This window comes from Argopecten irradians, chromosome 9, assembly GCF_041381155.1.
Source record: "Argopecten irradians isolate NY chromosome 9, Ai_NY, whole genome shotgun sequence".
Taxonomy (NCBI): domain Eukaryota; kingdom Metazoa; phylum Mollusca; class Bivalvia; order Pectinida; family Pectinidae; genus Argopecten; species Argopecten irradians.
Window position 1 is genome coordinate 43,686,297 of NC_091142.1, and position 22,751 is coordinate 43,709,047.

At 41.3% G+C, this 22,751-nt stretch overlaps 1 protein-coding gene across 1 annotated transcript; it reads left to right on the forward strand.

Annotated features, from left to right (window-relative positions):
• Window positions 1–1,323: 1,323 nt before the first annotated feature.
• LOC138330792 (density-regulated protein-like) lies at window positions 1,324–21,816 on the forward strand. Its single transcript, XM_069278312.1, has 5 exons — window positions 1,324–1,393; window positions 4,438–4,570; window positions 19,732–19,776; window positions 20,886–21,025; window positions 21,710–21,816. Exons 2-5 carry the CDS (start codon window positions 4,444–4,446, stop codon window positions 21,752–21,754), a joined length of 357 nt encoding a protein of 118 aa, XP_069134413.1. The 5' UTR covers window positions 1,324–1,393; window positions 4,438–4,443; the 3' UTR covers window positions 21,755–21,816.
• Window positions 21,817–22,751: the final 935 nt, after the last annotated feature.

The window sequence follows — 22,751 nt, forward strand, 5'->3', positions numbered from 1 at the left end:
GTAGTTAATACATTGGTATTACCCAAGGTGTATACAGTATTTATTTAGTATCATACTTGTTAACATTAGTTATGCATACATCACATCTATAAACAATATAAGGCATAACTCATGTCCGTGTAATACATTGAAGTACGAATGGCTAGTGCTGATGCAGAATTTAGAACCTGTCAACTATCTATTGACTAGACACTACAGTATACTCTGTCATATCCTGAACATTCCGATAATTTAGACAACTCGATCAAACCTGTTTTACACTACAATATTTGACCTAGCAGATCTAGAATGACAGTGAAAGAAAAAGATATCACAGCGAGGATCATGTAGTAGAATGGGACTAATTCTGGTACCATGTACGGTGATACCGATGACGTTTTGTGCGGACTAGCTCCGTCAGTGGTGATGTGGAACGTAACTCTTTGTAATCTTTGAATTCTGCTGAAATGGCATATCCCATGATAACATCATTTGACGTAATTCCATCACCAATAAGAAACAATAGTCCAGCACTAACATTATCGGGTATCACATGGTATGGTGAATGAAGTCCCATTTGGGCTGAAAGGTCGATCATCGGTGACCATGCATGCTGTGCCACTACTATGCGCCGGCTGATCCGCATGACCATTGGCCCCTGGCTAGTGTCCGAGGGTCTCGGAATTGAGCCATTGAATTAGCAGGTAACTCAGTCGGTACAGCATTTGGCATCGCTAGCTGTACATACTCAATGGTTCCAGGTTTGAATACCCCACCGCCGGTCTGACCACTACAGTACTTCAGTACCCATTTCTTCATCTCCTGCATCTGTTACACTAGTAGGATGTATAACTATTATAACGTGTATATTTATAACGAATGTATTTGCTGAATACTTTAAATATTCCTTTCAACAACAAAACATTTTAGGCGAAAACATAACTTGTTTTATTTTTTATACACATATATACAATAACAGGAGAACTCGCACAATATATCGAAGTCGGACCATTACAGACTTGGACTTTAGAAATATTTTGGTCTATATTGCGTATGCATGGTTTTACATAAGCTCCCGGAATCACAATATTATAACGATTTAAAAGGTTAGCAACAGTTCTCACAATCGAAACATGCACAGACCCATATATCGAACAGCACTATGAAATGGATTTATTTCGGTTAAATCGTTTAGCACTGAAACTGATATACTCCTAAACAAACCATCAATGGAAATTTGTATGCTTGACTCACTTACCAATCAACAGTAAGGTAAATAAGACGAAAACGATATATAGACTGCAAGGACACGGTTTTTGAATTTTTGTTTACAAAAGTTCATTATCCGGTTCCTGTCTGCGAAGGCATGCGCAAAAGGCAGCCGGTTACACCATTTCCGGGAGTTTACATCCATGTGAGTAGGTCTATCTGTGTATGAATGTTATATATGTTTGCATGAATTTTAAGTAAATAATACAGTTATTATGTTCATTTTAACGATAAAATGAGAATGGTACATTTAAAGAGTAATGTATGTATTCTTTCTTTCAAACAAAACCTCCGAAATCTGACAGCCAGTATCACCACAGGACAAGAGTTTGACGTTCTGTCAATACATACCAGAAAAATATATGTATATATGTTTCTGATAGTACAAACAGAAACATATATATGTTTCTGGTATAAATATATAAAAAATACCCCTATATCTTATATAGTATATAGGGGTATTTTTTATATATTTTTAATATGACTGTAGTGAAGGCAAGGCCTTAGAGGGCGCAACCAGATGTTTTAATGTAAAAGGAGCGGGTCGGTGTGATTTGTAAATAGTGTTAAATACGGTCTCTGTCACTCAGCTGATGGAGCATGCTTCTTTGGCTCAGTCGGTAGAGCCGTAGATTTCCACGCCGGAGACCCGGGTTCGATTCCTGGTCGGTCGGGGCACTCGACAGGAATGTGTATTTTCCCTGTTCTTCTACATTGGCGCCCAACTAAATAACCCATGGTAGGTGGTTAAAGAGTCTCGGGTTGAGATTTAGGAAATCTCAAGAAAAACAGGGGGGAGCAGTGTAAAAGGAGCAGGTCGGTGATTTGTAAATAGTGTTAAATACGGTCTCTGTCACTCAGCTGACGGAGCATGCTTCTTTGGCTCAGTCGGTAGAGCCGTAGATTTCCACACCGGAGACCCGGGTTCGATTCCTGGTCGGGGCACTCAACAGGAATGTGTATTTTCCCTGTTCTTCTACATTAATATGAATCATGCGAAGCTCTACTTGTTTTATTTTATTTTCTATTTCATGTAGAAGACATAGTTAAGAAAGAAAAGGACGCTCATTAAACTATAGAAGTATGTGATGTAATAATTGTCTAGCATATTAAACTAAATGAACTCAAGATTCAGATTTCTTTGTGTCCATTCAAGGCCTGGAGTGCCGCGTATGCGAATCCTATGATTTTGCGCCATTTGTTGACGTTATGTGAGATCATGATTCCTTGTGCTCATCTTTGCATTGGTTGATATTTTGACTGCATTCTATAGCTTTTAATTTTTAAAGTGTAATTATTATTATTTAAAAAATAATAAAAAAATGTTTATTTACTCCTGTTATGCATTTGCATTAGTTAAATATATATTTACTGGGGAGAGCACTACCATAGCAACGCACAACATCCCCATATGTATGAAAAAATGGCCGCCGCAAAGTGAAGCTGTCAGTGTGTAGGATTGAATTTTGAAGATTGTGTTTTTTCTTATATTTTCGTGTATTTGTTACCTTAGAAGTGCTTTGCACTTCGTGGCTTCATTAAATATCCAAGCAATAGATATGATTAAATAATTACACCACCATCTCAGGTATAACAACAGTGTACATATACCTATAACCTTCACATCTGTATACATGCCCCAGGACATGGCATGCGACAATTATGGATACAGGTATATGTGTATTTCACGGTCGGTTGATCAGACCTCAATGCAATCTATCGGTGTCGCTCAGGTAAGGCCGGTTTTCAGAAGTATATTTCAGTTACATTTGACTATTCTGATCTCAAAATCGGTCCGGTATTCGGAATTGTGAGGGATCGGTTTCGGGAAGTTTACATTAATAAATGGGAATTAATTCCGTACATGACATCCATGTTCAGTTTCTAGAGGTGATCGGTTTTGATAAGGTTTGGTTTCGGGGAGTTACACTTTATATGTAACGTTTACAAGTTCTTTTTGGGATGAAATGTAGTGCGATAAACGACTTGACAACATGGATAAAGTTCCAAACTTTATTAATCCACAGTGAATCCAAAGTACATACAGTTGACAAATTAACACAGTATAAATCCACATCGTACTTTCACACTAATTCTGGCCAGTCTCTTTCACACAATGTTCACACAAGTCTTTTGATAAATTCTTCCTCACAAAGTAACGTCACTTCCACCTTCTTCTAAAACTACAGGAAAACTCTTTATGTAAAGCGCGCACCTCTGTTTATACGGCTTCAATAATAATTAATATTCATTAACCCCCAAATTGTTCTATTGACCAGTCCTAACCTTTTACCTTATGCACGTGCTCAACATGTGCCTAATATGGACTAATGCGAGACCGTAATGCGACACTGCCCAAAATTGTGTACACATCTCTACCTAGACGACCACTACGTGTAAACAACTGACTTTCAGTGTCTCCGTAAACTATAGTGTTTGAATGGCAAGGTGCTATCTACGAACCAAAGGGAGATGCGTAAACCTATACCAGATTACTATTACAGCCTTTACAGTACTCAAAGGTCTCCGTACTGGAGTAGAACAGATTGACTTGACTATAACTATGTTCCCTTTTACACTAGATAAAACATCTATCTTTCCTAAACATAACAAGATTCTAATAAAAAACAATCTATTCTAAATAACAAACACTACACATATATGGTACAAATATATAAAAAATACCCCTATATACTAAATAAATTTATATAGTATATACCAATATTTTTTTTTAATATATTTATGCTATATATTATTGATAGAACTTCAAACTCCTGTGATATCACAGACTGGGCACAGGGGTTTGTACTCCAACAATGTTAGAGGTATAGTACGACGAGACGGTTTTGATCATTACGTCTTGTCTAACATCAAGTTTCTCAATAATTAAAATTATTGGATTAAGGGGTTTGTAATGTGGACCGAGTTGTATTGGTGTATTTCAAGGATTTATAACTTAAATAAGTGAGAAGGAGTTGTCACCGTCTCTTTATGAACGGGGAATAAAAACATTTTTCTCAACAAATTCTTGTCTTATCGAGTCAAAAGAAACACCAATGTAAAGCTTATTAAATCTCACGATTTCTACTTCTTGTTATACATAGGGTGGAAGATCTAGAAGAAATATCTGAAATTTTCATTAGAAATGTACAACATCTCATGAAATGTACTAAATCTGTTCTATTCTAGTGAAACATGGCCACAGCTGAACCAGAAGGGTCGGTAGTTGTACCGGCCCCTGCTGCTGAAGGGCGTCAGTACCTGGTGTATGAAGGGCCGAGGTCAGACATCTCGTATCCATTGAAAGTGCTTTACTGTGGAGGTATAATATTCTTATCATGATCATATATTATATATTTATACTCATCCTCAATATATATTATTATCTACATGTTTATAGTTAGTTATGGACTCCAATTAAGCCATAGAATTTCTGTAAGATTTATAGGAGGGAGGCCGTAACCTGAGTTTCCTATACATCTTACTGACCCTCTATGGCTTTATAGGGTGTTCGTAACTGACTCTATAACCAATTTATCACATTGAGGACCATTACTTTGTCTCGTTCAGTCTTTGATTTCTACTTTATTTTTGTCAAAAATTGGAAATAAAATCAAATTTGAATCATGCTTGCAAACTTTACAAATAAATCACCACTTTTAATGGCCCACTACCTTTACGGAGCAAAATTTAAAGGTTTCTTAAAATCATTGATAACATAAGAAAATACATATTGAAGGTCTAAGATCAGGTAACAACGCCAAACAGATACAAGATTTTCTCTGTAATATATGATAACTGTGGAAATTTTATTGATACCGTTGAAATTCCAAATGGTATAGCAATGCGATTAAGAAGGTAAAATATGCTGTACCAATATTAGAGCCAATATCATGTACGTTAAACAAATGAAATACATAACCACTGAGGAATTGATGAAATTATATTTAGGCAAGACAATTAACCTAATTAGGTAAATACACAACTTTGAGAGCGATTTGAGTAGTTCTAGACAAATGTTGCATTACTCCAAGAGTAAAGGTCAGGGTTCAGCATACAAGACGTCAGACCACAATGTGTAAAATGGTGGACAGCCAGCAAGTTTGAACATTTCACCATCAACACCAATTAATGCTTGCATTATTAATTACATACATGGATGAGTGGGAGTTGGAGCCAATCTAGCAGGTAGTCATGACTGGAAGTTAGAGCCAATTTGACTGGTAGTCATGACTGGGAGTTAAAGTCAATGACTGGGAGTTAGAGCCAATCTAACTGGTAGTCATGACTGGGAGTTAGAGCCAATCTGACTGGAAGTCATGACTGGGAGTTAGAGCCAATATGACTTGTAGTCATGACTGGGAGTTAGAGCCAATCTAACTGGTAGTCATACTGGGAGTTAGAGCCAATCTGACTGGAAGTCATGACTGGGAGTTGGAGCCAATCTGACTGATAGTCATGACTGGGAGTTATAGCCAATCTGACTGATAATCATGTCTGGGAGTTAGAGCCAATCTAACTGGTAGTCATGACTGGGAGTTAGAGCCAATCTAACTGGTAGTCATGACTGGGAGTTAGAGCCAATCTGACTGGTAGTCATGACTGGGAGTTAGAGCCAATCTGGCAGGTATTCATGACTGGGAGTTAGAGCCAATCTGGCAGGTATTCATGACTGGAAGTTAGAGCCAATCTGACTGATAGTCATGACTTGGAGTTAAAGTCAATGACTGGGAGTTGGAGCCAGTCTGACTGGTATTCATGACTGGGAGTTAGAGCCAATCTGGCAGGTAGTCATGACTGGAAGTTAGAGCCAATCTGACTGATAGTCATGACTGGGAGTTAAAGTCAATGACTGGGAGTTAGAGCCAATGACTGGGAGTTAGAGCCAATATGCATGGCTGGTAGTCATGACTTGGAGTTAGAGCCAATGACTGGGAGTTAGAGCCAATCTGACTGGTAGTCAATGACTGGGAGTTAGAGCCAATCTAACTGGTAGTCATGACTGGGAGTTAGAGCCAATCTAACTGGTAGTCATGACTGGGAGTTAGAGCCAATCTAACTGGTAGTCATGACAGGGAGTTAGAGCCAATCTGACGGGTAGTCATGACTGGGAGTTAGAGCCAATCTGACTGGAAGTCATGACTGGGAGTTAAAGTCAATGACTGGGAGTGAGAGCCAATGACTGGGAGTTAGAGCCAATCTGACGGGTAGTCATGACTGGGAGTTAGAGCCAATCTGACTGGTAGTCATGACTGGGAGTTAAAGTCAATGACTGGGAGTTAGAGCCAATGACTGGGAGTTAGAGCCAATCTAACTGGTAGTCATGACTGGGAGTTAGAGCCAATCTGACTGGTAGTCATGACTGGGAGTTAGAGCCAATCTAACTGGTAGTCATGACTGGGAGTTAGAGCCAATCTGACTGGTAGTCATGACTGGGAGTTAGAGCCAATCTGACTGGTAGTCATGACTGGGAGTTAGAGCCAATCTAACTGGTAGTCATGACTGGGAGTTAGAGCCAATCTGACTGGTAGTCATGACTGGGAGTTAGAGCCAATCTGGCTGGTAGTCATGACTGGGAGTTAGAGCCAATCTGACTGGTAGTCATGACTGGGAGTTAGAGCCAATCTGACTGGTAGTCATGACTGGGAGTTAGAGCCAATCTAACTGGTAGTCATGACTGGGAGTTAGAGCCAATCTAACTGGTAGTCATGACTGGGAGTTAGAGCCAATCTAACTGGTAGTCATGACTGGGAGTTAGAGCCAATCTAACTGGTAGTCATGACTGGGAGTTAGAGCCAATCTAACTGGTAGTCATGACTGGGAGTTAGAGCCAATCTAACTGGTAGTCATGACTGGGAGTTAGAGCCAATCTAACTGGTAGTCATGACTGGGAGTTAGAGCCAATCTAACTGGTAGTCATGACTGGGAGTTAGAGCCAATCTGACTGGTAGTCATGACTGGGAGTTAGAGCCAATCTGACTGGTAGTCATGACTGGGAGTTAGAGCCAATCTGACTGATAGTCATGACTTGGAGTTAAAGTCAATGACTGGGAGTTGGAGCCAATCTGACTGGTATTCATGACTGGGAGTTAGAGCCAATCTGGCAGGTAGTCATGACTGGAAGTTAGAGCAAGCCTGACTGATAGTCATGATGATCTGGACTGGTTAAAGTCAATGACTGGGAGTTAGAGTCAATGACTGGGAGTTAGAGCCAATATGCATGGCTGGTAGTCATGACTTGGAGTTAGAGCCAATGACTGGGAGTAGAGCCAATCTGACTGGTAGTCAATGACTGGGAGTTAGAGTCATGACTTGGAGTTATAGCCAATGACTGGGAGTTAGAGCCAATCTGACTGGTAGTCAATGACTGGGAGTTAGAGCCAATCTAACTGGTAGTCATGACTGGGAGTTAGAGCCAATCTAACTGGTAGTCATGACAGGGAGTTAGAGCCAATCTGACGGGTAGTCATGACTGGGAGTTAGAGCCAATCTGACTGGAAGTCATGACTGGGAGTTAAAGTCAATGACTGGGAGTTAGAGCCAATGACTGGGAGTTAGAGCCAATCTGACGGGTAGTCATGACTGGGAGTTAGAGCCAATCTGACTGGTAGTCATGACTGGGAGTTAAAGTCAATGACTGGGTAGTCATGACTGGGAGTTAGAGCCAATGACTGGGACTGGTAGTCAATGACTGGGAGTTAGAGCCAATCTAACTGGTAGTCATGACTGGGAGTTAGAGCCAATCTGACTGGTAGTCATGACTGGGAGTTAGAGCCAATCTAACTGGTAGTCATGACTGGGAGTTAGAGCCAATCTGACTGGTAGTCATGACTGGGAGTTAGAGCCAATCTAACTGGTAGTCATGACTGGGAGTTAGAGCCAATCTAACTGGTAGTCATGACTGGGAGTTAGAGCCAATCTGACTGGTAGTCATGACTGGGAGTTAGAGCCAATCTGACTGGTAGTCATGACTGGGAGTTAGAGCCAATCTGACAGGTAGTCATGACTGGGAGTTAGAGCCAATCTAACTGGTAGTCATGACTGGGAGTTAGAGCCAATCTAACTGGTAGTCATGACTGGGAGTTAGAACCAATCTGACTGGTAGTCATGACTGGGAGTTAGAGCCAATGACTGGTAGTCATGACTGGGAGTTAGAGCCAATAACTGGTAGTCATGACTGGGAGTTAGAGCCAATCTAACTGGTAGTCATGACTGGGAGTTAGAGCCAATCTAACTGGTAGTCATGACTGGGAGTAGAGCCAATCTAACTGGTAGTCATGACTGGGAGTTAGAGCCAATCTAACTGGTAGTCATGACTGGGAGTTAGAGCCAATCTAACTGGTAGAGTACTGGTAGTCATGACTGGGAGTTAGAGCCAATCTAACTGGTAGTCATACTGGGAGTTAGAGCCAATCTAACTGGTAGTCATGACTGGGAGTTAGAGCCAATCTGACTGGTAGTCATGACTGGGAGTTAGAGCCAATCTGACTGGTAGTCATGACTGGGAGTTAGAGCCAATCTGACTGGGACTGGTAGTCATGACTGAGTTAGAGCCAATGAATTTAGAGCCTGACTGGGAGTTAGAGCCAATCTGACTGGTAGTCATGACTGGGAGTTAGAGCCAATGACTGGGAGTTAGAGCCAATCTGACTGGTAGTCATGACTGGGAGTTATAGCCAATTTGTATTGTAATCATGACTGAGAGATAGAGCCAATTTGGCTGGTATCCTAACTGGTAGTCATGACTGGGAGTTAGAGCCAACTCTAGTCAACTGGGGTAGTAATGACTGGGAGTTAGAGCCAATCTGACTGGTAGTCATGACTGGGGACTGGGAGTTAGAGCCAATCTATCAGGTAGTCATGACTGGGAGTTTAGAGCCAATCTAATGGTGAGTCACTGGTTAGAGTCCAAATGACTGGGACTGGGAGGTAGAGCCAATCTGACTGGTAGTCATGACTGGGAGTTAGAGCCAATCTGACTGGTAGTCATGACTGGGAGTTAGAGCCAATCTGGTGTAATGACTGGTAGTCATGAACTGGAGGGGATGGAGAGCCAATCTGACTGGTAGTCATGACTGGGAGTCTAGAAGCCACAATGACTGGGAGTTGGAGCCAATCTGACTGGTAGTCATGACTGGGAGTTATAAGCCAATCTGACGAGGCTAAGAGCCATGACTGGGAGTTCTGAGAAACTCCATACCAAATTCAATATGTAGTGTCCAGGCCCACTGGACGGTAAGTGTTAAAGTCAATTGAGTCCATAGGATTTTTTCAAGTTTGGGAGTTAGCAGCCAATTTGATGGCTATTAGTCATGAAATGGGAGTTAGAGCTACACGTTTCTCAATTGTAATAGGGTTTAAATTCAAATACAAAAATAATGACTTCTAAGTACTAAACAGTATAATTGTAATTTCACTTCACCAGATCACTAGAAGGTATTCATACGACTGGATAAGTTAGAGCACAATCTGAAACTGATTAGTCATGATTTTTGGAGTGTTTTAAAGTCAATGCTCAAGAACGATAAGTTTCTAACTGACCTTTGGAGTTACAGAGTGGGAATATTCTGACTGGAAAGTCATGACTGGATGTTAGAGCCAAAGACTGGCAGGTAGTCACATGACTGGGAGTTTAGAGCCAATCTGACGGTTAGAGATTGCAAGGGTTTACTGGGATTCAGATTGGGGGGAACAGTTAGAGCCACATGGACTGTTTAAGTAAGAGTTAGAGCCAATGTCATACTGACTGGTATTATCATGTTCTACTGGGAGTTTAACACAAAAGGGTATAATTAGTTAGAATTAGAGTTCGATTGTTTTTAATCTACCTGCATTGAAATAGTCACTTTCGATGACAGTGGGAGTTAGAGCCAAATCTGCACAACTGGTAGTCATGGACTGGGAGTTAGAGCCAATCTAAAAAACTGGTCGTAAACACATGACTTGGGAGTTAGAGCCAAGGTCTAACTGGTAGTCATGACTGGGAGTTTTTTTATGATATGGCCCAACTGATGAACTGGTACAAGTCGAAAATGACCTGGGAGTTAGAGCCAATAGCACTAATATGTATTAGCAGACCAGAAATGACGAGTACAAGTTAGATTCTCTAGTTCATATCAAGTTGAATTATCAGTAGTCTAGGAGTACTGTGATTACTGGGCTCTCAACCTATGGTACGATATCTATACAGGTGTTAGGGCTAGGAGTACTGTGATTACTGGGCTCTCAACCTATGGTACAATATCTATACAGGTGTTAGGGCTAGGAGTACTGTGATTACTTACTGGGCTCTCAACCTATGGTACGATATCTTATACAGGTGTTAGGGCTAGGAGTACTGTGATTACTGGGCTCTCAACCTATGGTACGATATCTATACAGGTGTTAGGGCTAGGAGTACTGTGATTACTGGGCTCTCAACCTATGGTACAATATCTATACAGGTGTTAGGGCTAGGAGTACTGTGATTACTGGGCTCTCAACCTACAGTACAATATCTATACAGGTGTTAGGGCTAGGAGTACTGTGATTACTGGGCTCTCAACCTACAGTACAATATCTATACAGGTGTTAGGGCTAGGAGTATTGTGATTACTGGGCTCTCAACCTACAGTACAATATCTATACAGGTGTTAGGGCTAGGAGTACTGTGATTACTGGGCTCTCAACCTACAGTACGATATCTATACAGGTGTTAGGGCTAGGAGTACTGTGATTACTGGGCTCTCAACCTAGTACAATATCTATACAGGTGTTAGGGCTAGGAGTATGTGATTACTGGCTCTCAACCTACAGTACAATATCTATACAGGTGTTAGGGCTAGGAGTACTGTGATTACTGGGCTCTCAACCTATGGTACGATATCTATACAGGTGTTAGGGCTAGGAGTACTGTGATTACTGGGCTCTCAACCTACGGTACGATATCTATACAGGTGTTAGGGCTAGGAGTACTGTGATTACTGGGCTCTCAACCTATGGTACGATATCTATACAGGTGTTAGGGCTAGGAGTACTGTGATTACTGGGGTCTCAACCTACAGTACAATATCTATACAGGTGTTAGGGCTAGGAGTACTGTGATTACTGGGCTCTCAACCTACAGTACAATATCTATACAGGTGTTAGGGCTAGGAGTACTGTGATTACTGGGCTCTCAACCTACAGTACAATATCTATACAGGTGTTAGGGCTAGGAGTACTGTGATTACTGGGCTCTCTAACCTACTGTGATTATGGCTTCAACGATATCTATACAGGTGTTAGGGCTAGGAGTACTGTGATTACTGGGCTCTCAACCTACAGTACAATATCTATACAGGTGTTAGGGCTAGGAGTACTGTGATTACTGGGCTCTCAACCTACAGTACAATATCTATACAGGTGTTAGGGCTAGGAGTACTGTGATTACTGGGCTCTCAACCTACAGTACAATATCTATACAGGTGTTAGGGCTAGGAGTACTGTGATTACTGGGCTCTCAAACCTATGGTATGATATCTATACAGTGTGTTAGGGCTAGGAGTACTGTGATTACTGGGCTCTCAACCTACGGTACAATATCTATACAGGTGTTAGGGCTAGGAGTACTGTGATTACTGGGCTCTCAACCTACAGTACAATATCTATACAGGTGTTAGGGCTAGGAGTACTGTGATTACTGGGCTCTCAACCTACAGTACAATATCTATACAGGTGTTAGGGCTAGGAGTACTGTGATTACTGGGCTCTCAACCTATGGTACGATATCTATACAGTTGTTAGGCCTAGGAGTACTGTGATTACTGAACTCTCAACCTACAGTACAATATCTATACAGGTGTTAGGGCTAGGAGTACTGTGATTACTGAACTCTCAACCTACAGTACGATATCTATACAGGTGTTAGGGCTAGGAGTACTGTGATAACTGGGCTCTCAACCTACAGTACGATATCTGGGCTCTCAACCTACAGTACGATTATCTATACAGGTGTTTGGGCTAGGAGTACTGTGATTACTGGGCTCTCAACCTACAGTACAATATCTATACAGGTGTTTGGGCTAGGAGTACTGTGATAACTGGGCTCTCAACCTACAGTACGATATCTATACAGGTGTTAGGGCTAGGAGTACTGTGATTACTGGGCTCTCAACCTACGGTACAATATCTATACAGGTGTTTGGGCTAGGAGTACTGTGATTACTGAACTCTCAACCTACAGTACAATATCTATACAGGTGTTAGGGCTAGGAGTACTGTGATTACTGGGCTCTCAACCTACAGTACAATATCTATACAGGTGTTAGGGCTAGGAGTACTGTGATAACTGGGCTCTCAACCTACGGTACAATATCTATACAGGTGTTAGGGCTAGGAGTACTGTGATTACTGGGCTCTCAACCTACGGTACAATATCTATACAGGTGTTAGGCCTAGGAGTACTGTGATTACTGAACTCTCAACCTACAGTTCAATATCTATACAGGTGTTAGGGCTAGGAGTACTGTGATTACTGGAACTCTCAACCTACAGTACAATATCTATACAGGTGTTAGGGCTAGGAGTACTGTGATTACTGGGCTCTCAACCTACAGTACAATATCTATACAGGTGTTAGGGCTAGGAGTACTGTGATTACTGGGCTCTCAACCTATGGTACGATATCTATACAGGTGTTAGGGCTAGGAGTACTGTGATTACTGGGCTCTCAACCTACAGTACAATATCTATACAGGTGTTAGGGCTAGGAGTACTGTGATTACTGGGCTCTCAACCTATGGTACAATATCTATACAGGTGTTAGGGCTAGGAGTACTGTGATTACTGGGCTCTCAACCTACAGTACAATATCTATACAGGTGTTAGGGCTAGGAGTACTGTGATTACTGGGCTCTCAACCTACAGTACAATATCTATACAGGTGTTAGGGCTAGGAGTACTGTGATTACTGGGCTCTCAACCTACAGTTCAATATCTATACAGGTTTTAGGGCTAGGAGTACTGTCATTACTGGGCTCTCAACCTATGGTACGATATCTATACAGGTGTTAGGGCTAGGAGTACTGTGATTACTGGGCTCTCAACCTACGGTACAATATCTATACAGGTGTTAGGGCTAGGAGTACTGTGATTACTGGGCTCTCAACCTATGGTACGATATCTATACAGGTGTTAGGGCTAGGAGTACTGTGATTACTGGGCTCTCAACCTACAGTACAATATCTATACAGGTGTTAGGGCTAGGAGTACTGTGATTACTGGGCTCTCAACCTACAGTACAATATCTATACAGGTGTTAGGGCTAGGAGTACTGTGATTACTGGGCTCTCAACCTACAGTACAATATCTATACAGGTGTTAGGGCTAGGAGTACTGTGATTACTGGGCTCTCAACCTACAGTACAATATCTATACAGGTGTTAGGGCTAGGAGTACTGTGATTACTGGGCTCTCAACCTACAGTACAATATCTATACAGGTGTTAGGGCTAGGAGTACTGTGATTACTGGGCTCTCAACCTACAGTACAATATCTATACAGGTGTTAGGGCTAGGAGTACTGTGATTACTGAACTCTCAACCTACAGTTCAATATCTATACAGTTGTTAGGCCTAGGAGTACTGTGATTACTGAACTCTCAACCTACAGTTCAATATCTATACAGGTTTTAGGGCTAGGAGTACTGTCATTACTGGGCTCTCAACCTATGGTACGATATCTATACAGGTGTTAGGGCTAGGAGTACTGTGATTACTGGGCTCTCAACCTACAGTACGATATCTATACAGGTGTTAGGGCTAGGAGTACTGTGATTACTGGGCTCTCAACCTACGGTACAATATCTATACAGGTGTTAGGGCTAGGAGTACTGTGATTACTGGGCTCTCAACCTACGGTACAATATCTATACAGGTGTTAGGGCTAGGAGTACTGTGATTACTGGGCTCTCAACCTACAGTACAATATCTATACAGGTGTTAGGGCTAGGAGTACTGTGATTACTGGGCTCTCAACCTACAGTACAATATCTATACAGGTGTTAGGGCTAGGAGTACTGTGATTACTGGGCTCTCAACCTACAGTACGATATCTATACAGGTGTTAGGGCTAGGAGTACTGTGATTACTGGGCTCTCAACCTACAGTACAATATCTATACAGGTGTTAGGGCTAGGAGTACTGTGATTACTGGGCTCTCAACCTACAGTACAATATCTATACAGGTGTTAGGGCTAGGAGTACTGTGATTACTGGGCTCTCAACCTACAGTACAATATCTATACAGGTGTTAGGGCTAGGAGTACTGTGATTACTGGGCTCTCAACCTACGGTACAATATCTATACAGGTGTTAGGGCTAGGAGTACTGTGATTACTGGGCTCTCAACCTACAGTACAATATCTATACAGGTGTTAGGGCTAGGAGTACTGTGATTACTGGGCTCTCAACCTACGGTACAATATCTATACAGGTGTTAGGGCTAGGAGTACTGTGATTACTGGGCTCTCAACCTACGGTACAATATCTATACAGGTGTTAGGGCTAGGAGTACTGTGATTACTGGGCTCTCAACCTACGGTACAATATCTATACAGGTGTTAGGGCTAGGAGTACTGTGATTACTGGGCTCTCAACCTACGGTACAATATCTATACAGGTGTTAGGGCTAGGAGTACTGTGATTACTGGGCTCTCAACCTACAGTACAATATCTATACAGGTGTTAGGGCTAGGAGTACTGTGATTACTGGGCTCTCAACCTACAGTACAATATCTATACAGGTGTTAGGGCTAGGAGTACTGTGATTACTGGGCTCTCAACCTACGGTACAATATCTATACAGGTGTTAGGGCTAGGAGTACTGTGATTACTGGGCTCTCAACCTACGGTACAATATCTATACAGGTGTTAGGGCTAGGAGTACTGTGATTACTGGGCTCTCAACCTACAGTACAATATCTATACAGGTGTTAGGGCTAGGAGTACTGTGATTACTGGGCTCTCAACCTACAGTACAATATCTATACAGGTGTTAGGGCTAGGAGTACTGTGATTACTGGGCTCTCAACCTACAGTACAATATCTATACAGGTGTTAGGGCTAGGAGTACTGTGATTACTGGGCTCTCAACCTACAGTACAATATCTATACAGGTGTTAGGGCTAGGAGTACTGTGATTACTGGGCTCTCAACCTACAGTACAATATCTATACAGGTGTTAGGGCTAGGAGTACTGTGATTACTGGGCTCTCAACCTACAGTACAATATCTATACAGGTGTTAGGGCTAGGAGTACTGTGATTACTGGGCTCTCAACCTACGGTACAATATCTATACAGGTGTTAGGGCTAGGAGTACTGTGATTACTGGGCTCTCAACCTACAGTACAATATCTATACAGGTGTTAGGGCTAGGAGTACTGTGATTACTGGGCTCTCAACCTACGTACAATATCTATACAGGTGTTAGGGCTAGGAGTACTGTGATTACTGGGCTCTCAACCTACAGTACAATATCTATACAGGTGTTAGGGCTAGGAGTACTGTGATTACTGGGCTCTCAACCTACAGTACAATATCTATACAGGTGTTAGGCTAGGAGTACTGTGATTACTGGGCTCTCAACCTACGTACAATATCTATACAGGTGTAGGGCTAGGAGTACTGTGATTACTGGGCTCTCAACCTACAGTACAATATCTATACAGGTGTTAGGGCTAGGAGTACTGTGATTACTGGGCTCTCAACCTACGGTACAATATCTATACTATACAGGTACATGTTAGGGCTAGGAGTATTGTGATTACTGGGCTCTCAACCTACGGTACAATATCTATACAGGTGTTAGGGCTAGGAGTACTGTGATTACTGGGCTCTCAACCTACAGTACAATATCTATACAGGTGTTAGGGCTAGGAGTACTGTGATTACTGGGCTCTCAACCTACGGTACAATATCTATACAGGTGTTAGGGCTAGGAGTACTGTGATTACTGGGCTCTCAACCTACGGTACAATATCTATACAGGTGTTAGGGCTAGGAGTACTGTGATTACTGGGCTCTCAACCTACAGTACAATATCTATACAGGTGTTAGGGCTAGGAGTACTGTGATTACTGGGCTCTCAACCTACGGTACAATATCTATACAGGTGTTAGGGCTAGGAGTACTGTGATTACTGGGCTCTCAACCTACGGTACAATATCTATACAGGTGTTAGGGCTAGGAGTACTGTGATTACTGGGCTCTCAACCTACAGTACAATTATCTATACAGGTGTTAGGGCTAGGAGTACTGTGATTACTGGGCTCTCAACCTACGGTACAATATCTATACAGGTGTTAGGGCTAGGAGTACTGTGATTACTGGGCTCTCAACCTACAGTACAATATCTATACAGGTGTTAGGGCTAGGAGTACTGTGATTACTGGGCTCTCAACCTACAGTACAATATCTATACAGGTGTTAGGGCTAGGAGTACTGTGATTACTGGGCTCTCAACCTACAGTACAATATCTATACAGGTGTTAGGGCTAGGAGTACTGTGATTACTGGGCTCTCAACCTATGGTACGATATCTATACAGGTGTTAGGGCTAGGAGTACTGTGATTACTGGGCTCTCAACCTACAGTACAATATCTATACAGGTGTTAGGGCTAGGAGTACTGTGATTACTGGGCTCTCAACCTACAGTACAATATCTATACAGGTGTTAGGGCTAGGAGTACTGTGATTACTGGGCTCTCAACCTACGGTACAATATCTATACAGGTGTTAGGGCTAGGAGTACTGTGATTACTGGGCTCTCAACCTACAGTACAATATCTATACAGGTGTTAGGGCTAGGAGTACTGTGATTACTGGGCTCTCAACCTAGGTACGATATCTATACAGGTGTTAGGGCTAGGAGTACTGTGATTACTGGGCTCTCAACCTACAGTACAATATCTATACAGGTGTTAGGGCTAGGAGTACTGTGATTACTGGGCTCTCAACCTACAGTACAATATCTATACAGGTGTTAGGGCTAGGAGTACTGTGATTACTGGGCTCTCAACCTACAGTACAATATCTATACAGGTGTTAGGGCTAGGAGTACTGTGATTACTGGGCTCTCAACCTACAGTACAATATCTATACAGGTGTTAGGGCTAGGAGTACTGTGATTACTGGGCTCTCAACCTACAGTACAATATCTATACAGGTGTTAGGGCTAGGAGTACTGTGATTACTGGGCTCTCAACCTACAGTACAATATCTATACAGGTGTTAGGGCTAGGAGTACTGTGATTACTGGGCTCTCAACCTACGTACAATATCTATACAGGTGTTAGGGCTAGGAGTACTGTGATTACTGGGCTCTCAACCTACAGTACAATATCTATACAGGTGTTAGGGCTAGGAGTACTGTGATAACTGGGCTCTCAACCTACAGTACAATATCTATACAGGTGTTAGGGCTAGGAGTACTGTGATTACTGGGCTCTCAACCTATGGTATGATATCTATACAGGTGTTAGGGCTAGGAGTACTGTGATTACTGGGCTCTCAACCTACGGTACAATATCTATACAGGTGTTAGGGCTAGGAGTACTGTGATTACTGGGCTCTCAACCTACAGTACAATATCTATACAGGTGTTAGGGCTAGGAGTACTGTGATTACTGGGCTCTCAACCTACAGTACAATATCTATACAGGTGTTAGGGCTAGGAGTACTGTGATTACTGGGCTCTCAACCTACGGTACAATATCTATACAGGTGTTAGGGCTAGGAGTACTGTGATAACTGGGCTCTCAACCTACAGTACAATATCTATACAGGTGTTAGGGCTAGGAGTACTGTGATTACTGGGCTCTCAACCTACGGTACAATATCTATACAGGTGTTAGGGCTAGGAGTACTGTGATTACTGGGCTCTCAACCTACTGTACAATATCTATACAGGTGTTAGGGCTAGGAGTATTGTGATTACTGGGGCTCTCAACCTACGGTACAATATCTATACAGGTGTTAGGGCTAGGAGTACTGTGATTACTGGGCTCTCAACCTACTGTACAATATCTATACAGGTGTTAGGGCTAGGAGTACTGTGTTACTGGCTCTCAACCTACGGTACAATATCTATACAGGTGTTAGGGCTAGGAGTACTGTGATTACTGGGCTCTCAACCTACAGTACAATATCTATACAGGTGTTAGGGCTAGGAGTACTGTGATTACTGGGCTCTCAACCTACGGTACGATATCTATACAGGTGTTAGGGCTAGGAGTACTGTGATTACTGGGCTCTCAACCTACAGTACAATATCTATACAGGTGTTAGGGCTAGGAGTGCTGTGATTACTGGGGTCTCAACCTACAGTACGATATCTATACAGGTGTTAGGGCTAGGAGTACTGTGATTACTAGGCTCTCAAACTACAGTACAATAGTTATTCATGTGTTAGGGCTAGGAGTACTGTGATTACTGGGCTCTCAACCTACAGTACAATATCTATACATGTGTTAGGGCTAGGAGTACTGTGATTACTGGGCTCTCAACCTACTGTACAATATCTATACATGTGTAAGGGCTAGGAGTACTGTTATTAATGGGCTCTCAACCTACAGTACAATATCTATATAGGTGTTAGGGCTAGGAGTACTGTGATTACTGGCCTCTCAACCTACAATACAATATCTATACAGGTGTTAGGGCTAGGAGTATTGTGATTACTGGACTCTCAACCTACGGTACGATATCTATACAGGTGTTAGGGTTAGGAGTACTGTGATTACTGGGCTCTCAACCTACAATACAATATCTATACAGGTGTTAGGGCTAGGAGTATTGTGATTACTGGGCTCTCAACCTACGGTACAATATTTATACAGGTGTTAGGGCTAGGAGTACTGTGATTACTGGGCTCTCAACCTACGGTACAATATCTATACAGGTGTTAGGGCTAGGAGTACTGTGATTACTGGGCTCTCAACCTACGGTACAATATCTATACAGGTGTTAGGGCTAGGAGTACTGTGATTACTGGGCTCTCAACCTACAGTACAATATCTATACAGGTGTTAGGGCTAGGAGTACTGTGATTACTGGGCTCTCAACCTACGGTACGATATCTATACAGGTGTTAGGGCTAGGAGTACTGTGATTACTGGGCTCTCAACCTACTGTACAATATCTATACAGGTGTTAGGGCTAGGAGTACTGTGATAACTGGGCTCTCAACCTACGGTACAATATCTATACAGGTGTTAGGGCTAGGAGTACTGTGATTACTGGGCTCTCAACCTACGGTACAATATCTATACAGGTGTTAGGGCTAGGAGTATTGTGATTACTGGGCTCTCAACCTACTGTACAATATCTATACAGGTGTACATGTTAGGGCTAGTAGTATTGTGATTACTGGGCTCTCAACCTACAGTACAATATCTATACAGGTGTTAGGGCTAGGAGTACTGTGATTACTGGGCTCTCAACCTACAGTACGATATCTATACAGGTGTTAGGGCTAGGAGTACTGTGATTACTGGGCTCTCAACCTATGGTACGATATCTATACAGGTGTTAGGGCTAGGAGTACTGTGATTACTGGGCTCTCAACCTACAGTACGATATCTATACAGGTGTTAGGGCTAGGAGTACTGTGATTACTGGGCTCTCAACCTACAGTATGATATCTATACAGGTGTTAGGGCTAGGAGTATTGTGATTACTGGGCTCTCAACCTACGGTACAATATCTATACAGGTGTAAGAGCTAGGAGTACTGTGATTACTGGGCTCTCAACCTACAGTTCAATATCTATACAGGTGTTAGGGCTAGGAGTACTGTGATTACTGGGCTCTCAACCTACAGTACGATATCTATACAGGTGTTAGGGCTAGGAGTACTGTGATTACTGGGCTCTCAACCTACAGTACAATATCTATACAGGTGTTAGGGCTAGGAGTACTGTGATTACTGGGCTCTCAACCTACGGTACAATATCTATACAGTTGTTAGGCCTAGGAGTACTGTGATAATTATATAAATGGGCTCTCAACCTACAGTAAAATATCTATACATCATGATAATCTAATTGTATAAGTAAATTTTTGGCTGCAACTGGCCACAATGGCCAAGTGTTTGATGTTCAAACATGCTACCTTTATTCCTCCATCTCTGGAGCATGGTGGCTTATATTTAGTTGTTAAAGTGTCTTATATTCAACCACTATTCTTCTATCTCTTTGTCCAGATGTAATTCCACATTTGGCAGGTATTGACCATACATACTGCATTTATTTTCTCTTAATTAAATCATTTACAGTGCTAATACATTACCACAAAAGTTTTATAAATGTACACAGTCTACTTTGACAAAAGAATTTAAACTTTAAAAGTTTAATGGAAAAATATTCTGTCCTGAAATTGCATGATATGCTTGACAGAGACATGGTTATTTTGAAAAAAAATCATTAAAAGAATAAGGTGATAATCTCAAAGAGAAACAATACAATTTAAACTTGAATGTCAGTAGAATCTGCTGTAAGGTATTAAAATAGAGCTCAATTAGTTTGTATAATATTTATAGACTATTTAATATTTATTTTTTTTATTTGTGGGAAGTATATTAAAACAATAAAAATGTACACTTATGTCTTATTTGTTACAGAAATTGATCTGAAGGAAGCTAGCCGTTTCTTTTCCCAGAAGTTTTCATGTGGCTCCTCTGTGATCTCTGAAGATGAAATCTCGATCCAAGGAGATAAAAGGGATGATCTGTTTGATATACTGTGTGAGAAGTGGCCTCAGGTAAATAGACTCATGATATAGGGTGTGAGAAGTGGTCTCAGGTAAATATACTCATTATATACTGTGTGAGAAGTGGCCTCAGGTAAATAGACTCATGGTATACTGTGTGAGAAGTGGCCTCAGGTAAATAGACTCATGATATACTGTGTGAGAAGTGGCCTCAGGTAAATAGACTCATGATATACTGTGTGAGAAGTGGTCTCAGGTAAATAGACTCATGGTATACTGTGTGAGAAGTGGCCTCAGGTAAATAGACTCATGATATACTGTGTGGGAAGTGGACCCAGGTAAATAGACTCAATGATATATACTGTGTGAGAGGTGGCCTCAGGTAAATAGACTCATGATATACTGTGTGAGAAGTGGCCACAGGTAAATAGACACATGATATACGGTATGAAAAGTGGCCTCAGCTAAATAGATTCAATGTTAAAATAAAGGTTGTGTCTTTACAACCAGATTGAATATACAAAATGAAACTTTGTGCCTCTCAATTTTTTAAGGCAGAAATAATACACGTTTTGGGTTTATTTGTTTATAAATGAATCTTGTGATCTCTGTAATTGTGAGTTATATAGCTCCTCATAATGAAATGCATTACTGTATTGTAGTGTTATATAATATAGCAATTATGTCACTGATGAACAAACAAATAATCGTTTGTATATTCTGTTGTTTTTCCAGATTGATGAAGACGATATAGATGATATTGGTGAAGTGAAGAAATGATGAAGATATTGAAATGATCTTTACATGTAAAACGGAATAAAATTACAGTAATTTAGACATTTTTTATTTGGTTTAGTTGTTGTTGCACTCATTAATATGTCTTTACAGTAAACCAGCTTATTTACAGACACAGACTTCATTTCATGACAGAGCTTGAATGCAAATTTAAAAATTGTACAAATACATGTACCGTATTCAACCCAATAAGTGCACTCATCCCTATAAGCTCCCCTCCTCTTTATTCAAATTGTCTCGTCCGTGGTCAGTCGTATTTCCATCCTTACAACCGTCTGTTAACAATTCTTGTTACCACTATTTCTGAGAAAATCCTTAGGGATCGTTCTAAAATTTCATGTGTAGTTTCCCCTAGGGCCCTATTAATGTAAATTGCATTTTGGGACCAATTGGTCCACAAGATGCTGCCTGCTTGGATTTTAATTGTTCAAGTTTGATATTGCTATTTCTCAGAAAGTTTTGAAGGGAACATTCTCAAATTCATTTGTTAGTTCCCCTAGGTTCCTAGTTGTGCTAATTACATTTTAGGACTGATCAGTCAACAAGATGGCTGCTTGCAGCCATCTTGGATTTTGATAGTTAAAAGTTTGTTACCGCAATTTTTCAGAAAGTACTTAACGGATTGTTCTTAAATTTTCATGTAGGTTCTAGAAACATCCTTAGGGTTTACAGAATTTGTATAAATTTTGGCTTTGACCCCCTGGAGCAGAAAGAGTGGGGCCTAATAGGGGAATTCAGAAAAGTAACAATGAACTTGAATTCAGAACATTCCTTGGCATTACAAACCAGGTGAGCGATACAGGCCCTCTGGGGCTCTTGTTGGTTATTAACAGCCAGAGTCGTGTAAGGACAGCCAATTTTTGCATTTTGGGACTAATCGGTAAACAAGATGGCCGACCACCATATTGGATTTTGATAGTTTTAAGTTTGAAAAGCAGAGAAAAGAGGTTTTAAGTTTGAAAAGCAGAATAAAGAAGTTTCA

What these genes read in the sequence shown, in the direction of transcription:
- LOC138330792 (XM_069278312.1), top strand. Translation starts at nt 4,444, where the DNA reads ATGGCCACAGCTGAACCAGAAGGGTCGGTAGTTGTACCGGCCCCTGCT. An exon ending in TACTGGGCTCTCAACCTATG is followed by an intron (nt 19,777 to 20,885) that starts GTACGATATCTA and finishes TATTTGTTACAG; the next exon opens with AAATTGATCTGAAGGAAGCT. An exon ending in TGTGTGAGAAGTGGCCTCAG is followed by an intron (nt 21,026 to 21,709) that starts GTAAATAGACTC and finishes TTGTTTTTCCAG; the next exon opens with ATTGATGAAGACGATATAGA.